Consider the following 8,146-nt stretch of genomic DNA (forward strand, 5'->3'; position numbering starts at 1 on the left):
CAGGAGATACACAGTCACATCTGGTGTAAGTGTAGGGGTCCTGCTAGAACCGGAGGACAACGTTCACCATTGCTGTAACTTTAGTGATACCCCTTTTACCGGAGAAGCTTGCACAAACCTAATTTAAGTGTAGGGGTAACATTGCGATAGGAGGGACACGGTCGAATCTAGTGTCAGTGTAGGGGCACCACTGAACAGAATGAGCATACGCACATCCAATGTTTGAGGGGGTTTTCCACTAGTACTGGAGGAGCACTGTCAATAGTAGTGTTAGTTTAGTGCTACCACTATTACCATAGCAGCACGTTCAACTCTGATAATGTACTAGTACCTGGGGAGCACGGACACATCTAGCATAAGTGTACAATACCAGTATTACAGGGGGAGAACTGTCACCTCTAATCTAAATTTAGGGTATCATTATTACAGGAAGAGCACTGCCAACTCTAATGCTGCCAGACTGGGTTGAGCAGCATTGCAGCATTTGTTTTACGGCCTGTTCTGGAGGAGTGGTGCTCTAGGAATGACTCAATGGCATGGTGAAGACGAATATTGCCTGGGCAGTTGAATTCAGCAGGCCTGTAGGACTAGCGTCAGCACCAGTACGGAGAGATTGCACTTCCTACTCGTAAATAATGTTTCAATTGTGTATTTTTTTAAAAACTGTCCAATAACAATTTCACATATTTCTCATAACCTGATTTGTCAGTTAAAAAACACACTACACGTGTCTATTTGTTCAATGACTGTAACTAATGTTAATTATGATTTAAGCTGATTGACTCGCTGGAGGATTGATGTGTGGTTAAATATAAGTTCACTTCCATTGCCTCAGCCGTGCGCCAGTCAGGGTCTTTCATCTCCGACAGAATTCATCCATTCTCACAGAAAATGTGGCGACCAATTATTCTGCTGTTCAAAGAGATTTACTTCCCGATTCTCGCCGCTGTCGGCGTCCCCGGTGAGCCATTGTAAACTGTTTTTTGTTAATCGGTGTTAATTGTATTCATGGACAGACAACCTGCTTTGATAAGGTAACGAGTTTTCTAGATGTCAGCATTACACTTAATCTGATAACCTTACTATTGTTACAATGTTCTTCGAAGCTCCAACACAAGGATTTAAGTGGATTTCCCGATCGTCTTGTCACCCCGTGCAGAGTAACCGCTGTAGCAGCTCATGAAAATGTGTGGGGGGATTACCCGGGAAATGGCTCCAAAATTAATCCTGTTCCTACCCTGCTCCGTGTTGATAATCACAGTGACTGGAGTAAAATGCTCTCTACAGCCATCTACATATCTATTTCAATCAGACACTGGAACATTAATTCTCTCCTCTCTCTTTATTACAGCGAATTTGGTGACAATTGTGATTCTCTCCCGGGGAAAGTGCGGCCTTTCCAAGTGTATCTGTGTCTACATGGTGGCCATGGCAACAGCAGATCTACTGGTCTTGATCATTAATGTAATGGTGTATTATATTTTCAATTATCACTTTCCTCTTTCATTCCTGTACCACACTCCCGTGTGTAAGTTCATTCTATACAGCACTGCTGTCAACCTCGATTTGTCTGTCTGGTTCATCGTCTCCTTCACATTTGATCGATTTGTGGTTATCTGTTGTCAGAAGTTTAAAGCAAAGTATTGCACTAAGAGAACTGCGGCCTTGGTTATTACAGCGTTCACGATCCTAATCCTTGTAAAGGACATCCCTGTTTTGTTTGCCTTTGAACCTGAACAAATAATTAACAAGGTGCAGTGGGGCTGCCGAAACAGTGTGACTTTTGTTTCCTCACCTCCAGGTGTAGCCTACATCTGGTTTCACAGCGCCTGGTTAGTTTGGCTTCCTTTTACTTTAATCGCCTTGTTTAATTATTTGACAATCAGACGTATTTTAGTGGCCAGCAGAGCCCGCAGGGGTCTCCGGGGTCATAGAAGTGAAAATCAGAGCGATTCAGAGAATGAGAACCGAAGGAAATCCATCATTTTACTGTTCACAATATCGGGCAGTTTTATATTGTTGTGGATGACAGCTGCCGTGTGTTTGGTAACTACCAGACTGACAAACATCACCTATTACCGAGGTGACCGCACAGACCCTGGATATATCGCCAGTGAAACAGGAATAATATTAAAGCTTTTGAGTAGCTGTCAAAATCCGTGTATTTATGTAGCGACCCAGAGGGAATTCAGAGAAGAGCTGAAGAACGTGGTAAAATCCCCCTGGGCACTCATTCAGAGAATAGTTAGAAAATGAGAATAAAAAGAATCAATCAAACGAAAGCTTCCTCATGACTAAATCTCCATTTCAACAATTTTTTCACCTTAGAACGTCCTTCTTTCTGGTAACGTGGTGAGAACTTATGTGAGGATTTCTTCCATTTTGCAGCATGCGTTTGATGTCTGTAATGCTTAAATTTTCATATTTGACTCCTTCATTAAACCTATCCTATTCCTGCAAATTTAGTACATTTCAAGTTCAGGGATCAAAGGCAACAATGATGATCGGGTACGCCCCTTTAAAATCATCAATAAAGTTTGATTCCTTGCCAAAACAATCAAAAGTCTAGTGGTCTAATGTATAAGGGTTTTGTCAGTTATTGTATGGGCTTTCGCAGTGTATCTGGACCCTGCCAGATGTTTATGGGGCTTTCTAGTGCATCAGAATCTTCCCAGGTATGTATGGGCTTTCACTGTGTGTCAGGATCATTCCACGCTTGTATGTGGTGTCACAGTTGATCAGCATCCTGCCAGGTTTCTATGGTGTTTCACACTGTATCAGGATTCTGCCAGATATGTATTAGGTTTCACAGTGCAACGGGATACTGCCAGATGTGTACGGATTTGATAACGTGCCAGGATCGTGCCAGCAGTGTACGATGTGCCTCAATGTATTAGGATTCTGCCAGTGTATCAGTTCCCTGCCAGTTATGTGTGCGGCTTCACAGTGTATCAGTGTCCTGCCAGTTATTTATGCGGTTTCAGAGTTTATCAGTAACCTGCCAGGTTTGTATGATGTTTCACAGTGAAGCAGGATTCTGGCAGGTGTTTATGGGGATTCAGAGTGTCTCTGAATCCTGCCAGAGTGTTATGGTGTTTCACAGTGTATCGGGACGCTGCCAGGTTTTTATGGGTTTTTGCAGTCAATCAGTATCCTGCCAAATGTGTATGGGGTTTTACAGTGCATCAGGATCCCGCCAGGCATGTATGGGGTTTCACAGTGTATCAGGATCCTGCCAGGTGTGTATGGGGGTTCACATTGTAACAGGGTCCTGCCTGGTGCCTACGGGTTTAACATTGAACCAGGATCCTGCCAGCTATGTATGGTGCCTCTCAGTGTATCAGGATACTAACAGGTGTGTATTGGCATTCACAGTTTATCAGGATCCTTCCAGGAGTGTCAGCTGTTTCAAACTGAATGGAGATCCTGCAAGATGTGTACGGTGTTTCGAAGTGTATCAGTGTCCTGCCTGGAGTGTAAGGGGTTTCACAGTGTATCAGGATCCTGCCAGGTGTGTATGGGGTTTCACAGTGTATCAGGATCGTGCCAGGTGTGAATGGGATTTTACAGTGTTCCAGGATCCTGCCAGGTGTGTATGGGGTTTCACAGTGTATCAGGATCCTGCCAGATGTGTATGGGGTTTCACAGTGTATCGGGAACTTGCCATGTGTGCATGGGGTTTTACAGTGTTCCAGGATACTGCCAGGTGTGTATGGGTTTCCATAGTGTATCAGTATACTGCCAGATGTGTGTGGGGTTTTACAGTGTATCAGGATCCTGCAAGGTGTGGGACTGGAATGTGAAAATTTATCAGGATCCTTTCTTGTGTTTATGGTTTTTCGTGGCGTATCATTAGAACATAAGATATAGGAGCAGCAATCGGCAATTTGGCCCTTCGAGCTTGCTCCGCCATTCAATTAGAACATGGCTGATCTTCTACCTCCTCTCCACTTTCCTGCAATAATCCCATATCCCTTGATTCCATAAATATTCAATATCTATCGATCTCTGTCTTGAATACACTCAGCGAATGAGCCTCTACAATCCTCTGAGGTACAGTATTCCAAAGATTCACCACGCACTGAGTGTAGAGATTTCTGCTCACCTCAGTCCTAAATTGCCGTTTCCTTATTTTGACACTGTGACCCCTGGTTCTAGACACCACAGCCAGGGGAAACATCCTTCCTGCATCAACCCTGTCCAGCCCTGTAACACTTTTATGATTCAATGAGATCACCTCTCAATCTTCGAAACTCTAGAGAATATACCCAATCGTTCCTCAAAGGACAATCCCCCATTCCTGGAAAAAGTCTGGTGAATCTTCGTTGCCCTCTCTCTGTGGCAAGTATATCCTTCCTTAGGTATGGAGACCAATAATGTACTTATAGGAACATAGAAACATGGAAATAAACGAGCAGGAGAAGGCCATTCGGCACATCGAGCCTGTTCCGACTTTCAAAATCATCATGGCTGATCCTCCATCTCAGTACCATATTCCTGCTCTCTCCCCTTACCCCTTGATGCCTGTTTTGTCTAATAATCCATCTCTCTTCTTCATCATAAATATATTTAGTGACTTGACATTCACAACCTTCTATGGTAGAGAATTCCAAAGGTTCAACACCCGCTGAGTGAAGAAATGTCTCCCCATCTCAGTCCTAAATGTCCTACCCCGTATACTGAGACTGTGACCCCTCGATCTAGACGACCCAGACATAGGAAATATCCTCCCTTCATCTAGACTGTCTGGCCATGTCAGCATTTTATACGTTTCAATGAGATCGCCTCTCATTCTGCTAAACTCTAGTGAATACAAGCCTTCTCGACCCAAGCTCTCCTCATACGACAGTCCTGCCATTCCATGAATCAGTCTGGTGAACCCTCGCTGCATTCCCTCTATGGCAAGTATATCCTTTCTCAGGTAAGGAGAACAAAACTGCACACAGTACTCCAGGTGTGGTCTCACAGAGGCTCTGTATAACTGTAGCAAGACATCCTTGCTCCTGTAATCAAATCATCTCGCAATGAAGGCCAACATACCACTTGCCTTCTTAACTGCTTGCTGCACCTGCAGGTTTGCTTTCAGTGCCTGGTGCACAAGGACACCCAGGTCACTCTGTACATTAACATTTCACAATCTATCACCATTTAAATAATACTCTGCCTTTCTGATTTTCCTACCGAAGTGGTTATCTTCACATTTATTCACATTATACTGCATCTGCCTTGTATTTGTCCACTCACTCTACTTGTTTGCTCGCCTTGAAGCCTCTTTGCATCCGCTTCACAATCCAGCTAGTTTCGTGTCATCAGCAAACTTGGAAATAATACATTTGGTTCCCTCATCAAAATCATTGATATATATTGTGAATAGCTGGGGCCCAAGCACTGATCGCTGCGGTACATCAGTTTTCACCGGCTGACACCCCGAAAAAGACCCATTTATTCCTACTCTCTGCTTCATGTTTTTTAACCAATTTTCATCCATGCCAGTATATTATCCCCAATCCCATGTGCTTTTCTTTTGCACACTAACCTCTTATGTGGGCCATTATTAAAGGCCTACTGAAAATCCAAATTCACCACATCCACTGGTTCTCCCTTATCTAATCAACCAGATAAATCCTCAAAAATCTCCATCTCAAACACGATGTAACTTTCATAAATCCATGTTGAGTTTGTCTAATCCCATTGATATTTTCAATACTCTAAGTGGAAAGCATCAAATTTCTGCACTTATATTCAATTCTCCATGTTCTTACCCATTGAATTAGCCTGTCTATATCTCCTTGAGGCTTCTTTACATCATCCTCACAACATACTTTCAAGGATCATGGGGGTTCACAGTGTATCAGGATCCTGCCAGGTGTGTGTGGGGTTTCACATTGTATCAGGATCCTGTCAGGTGTGTATTGGGTTTCACTCTCTATCAGGAACCTGGCAGGTGTGTATGGGCTTTCAAAATTTATCGGGATCCTGTCTGGAATGGGGGAAATCCCCAAAGTACGTCTTCCAGCTTTGTGTCCCGCAATCACTTTAAATGTGTCTCTTGGGAGACTAGTGGAGACCAGGAGTGGCTTTAGTCCTGAAATCCCTGGTGTAAAATGGACCTCCCTCAGTCACAGTCTGAGCCCACACTCATAGAACAGCTGCAACCCTGGCGCTGGGGAACATATCACACCACGAGCAATATGCTTTATAGAGAAGGATAAAAGGGAGAAAATATTTTAGTCACAAATGAAACTTAGAAGCTACATTACCTTGATCCCGCAAGCATTTTCTGTCTCTGTATTTCCTTTTAGATTTGGAACTTATATTCCTGTTATTTTACTGCAACCAATCAGGTCGAAATCCTTGTTTTATTTTAGCAAGTTTCATATTGTAAGGTTGGTCCGATCCTTGTTCTGTGAGATTCAGAGCTCCGCCCTCTGTGTGAAAGCAGCTGCCAGCCCGCAGGATGGATGTCAACTCAAGCATTCCTCATTTGCTTCAGAACTGGGAGCGGCCTCTCTGGACAGACCCCTGACTAGAATAAATTGTTACATTTCCGTCTGTGACGTTGTTTGCTAAAATCCCCTTCTATTTCCTGATCTTTGCGCTTTGAGCTCTTGTTCCCAGATTCAGTGACTTGTCAGTGAGCTGAACAGAGGCTGTTTCTGTACGTGAGGACATTTACTATTTAACTGCCAAATTAAACTATCGCAGAGCATCAATCGACTCAGCTACTGGGGAATGAGTTGTAACTTTCCACAGTTGCATTTAACCTTGTAAATCCACAGCAGACTCATCCGGTACATTGTTAGACACAGAAAGCTCAATTCAGGTGCTGTAGCTGTGCTGAAGTTTACATTTTCCTGATTTTCTGAGTGGTTCTCGGACAGTAATAAACATCCCCTCCCAGAGCTGGAAGTGTTGGAAGGGAGAAAGGGTTTTCAGGAGAGATCGTGGTGATAATTCTGCGCGGCAGATTGCGATATTTCCCCTTTTCTCTCTCATTTCCCCCTATTTTGTGATCAGTAATAAAGATTCACTCGGGCCGGAGGCACAGCTAAAGCTGTGGTTCCAAACATCCCCAATATTCGTCATCATGTGAACTCTTCCCACCGAAGACCTCTTTGTTTGGCTGAGCTGTATCTTAACTCCATCTACTGCCATTGATTAATTTCGCTTGTGTCCCTTAACTAGGAAAAATCTGTCCATCTCAGTAATGAGAAATTCAATTGACACATTATCCACAATCTATGCGGAGGGAATTCCATATTTCCACTAAGCATTGTGTGAAAAAGTGCTTACTGTTTTCTTGCTGGAACAGCCTACCTGTAATATAAGGATTTCCCTGCCCCGCACCACCACCCCATCCCTCCCCCCCCATCGACCCTGTTCCAGAGTCTCCCACAGGATGAAATCTCTCTCTGTATCTACCTTATCGAATCATTTTACCATTTTAAACACTTCAATGAATACTCGCAGCTGGCAGCAGACCCACCATTTACCCGCACTGTCCATTTAACAGTGAATTTACTGAGAGGGACTTGTTCGTCTGAATGTTTTGTTATAACATAAAACTCCAGACTTAAAGCAACAATAGATTGAAACAGGCAAGTACAACAAAATATGTGGCGGGAGAGTTCACTTGAAGACGAATATTGGGTGATGTTTGGGGCCGCCGCTTCAGGCTGTGTCTCCAGACCGCAGTAGTCATTAATGCTGGTCAAGTAAACAGAAAGTTAATTAAAGAGAATAAGGAAATTTCACAATCCGTACCTAGGATTCACCCCCACAATCTGTCCTCAAGCACGTTCTCTCTTCAGGCACTCCCATCCTAGGGAGGGGATATTTATTATTGTCTGATAACCATCCTGATAATGAACAGAATCCAACCTTGATACCGACTACAGCACAGGAATAATTCTTTCTGTGTCTAACAATATAACGGGGGTAACTGCTGCAGATTCACAATGATAAATATAACTGTGGAAAGTCAGAACTCATTCCCCCAGTAGCTCATGCGATTGATGATCTGGGAAAGTTTCATTCGGTGGTTAAATGGTTACTGTCCTCACGTACAGAAACAGTCTCCTCTCAGCTCACTGACAAGACACTGGCTCTGGGACCGAGGGCTCGACTCACAAACATCAGGAAATCG

At 43.6% G+C, this 8,146-nt stretch overlaps 1 protein-coding gene across 1 annotated transcript; it reads left to right on the top strand.

Annotated features, from left to right (window-relative positions):
• The first annotated feature begins 1,018 nt into the window (after positions 1-1,018).
• LOC147093051 (uncharacterized) lies at positions 1,019-2,550 on the top strand. Its single transcript, XM_085975784.1, has one exon. The coding sequence runs from the start codon at positions 1,180-1,182 to the stop codon at positions 2,254-2,256; it is 1,077 nt and encodes a 358-aa protein (XP_085831910.1). The 5' UTR covers positions 1,019-1,179; the 3' UTR covers positions 2,257-2,550.
• Positions 2,551-8,146: the final 5,596 nt, after the last annotated feature.

This window comes from Somniosus microcephalus, unplaced genomic scaffold (assembly GCF_052327205.1).
Source record: "Somniosus microcephalus isolate GS21.2 unplaced genomic scaffold, FLI_Smic_1.0 unresolved_chr2, whole genome shotgun sequence".
NCBI classification, from domain to species: domain Eukaryota; kingdom Metazoa; phylum Chordata; class Chondrichthyes; order Squaliformes; family Somniosidae; genus Somniosus; species Somniosus microcephalus.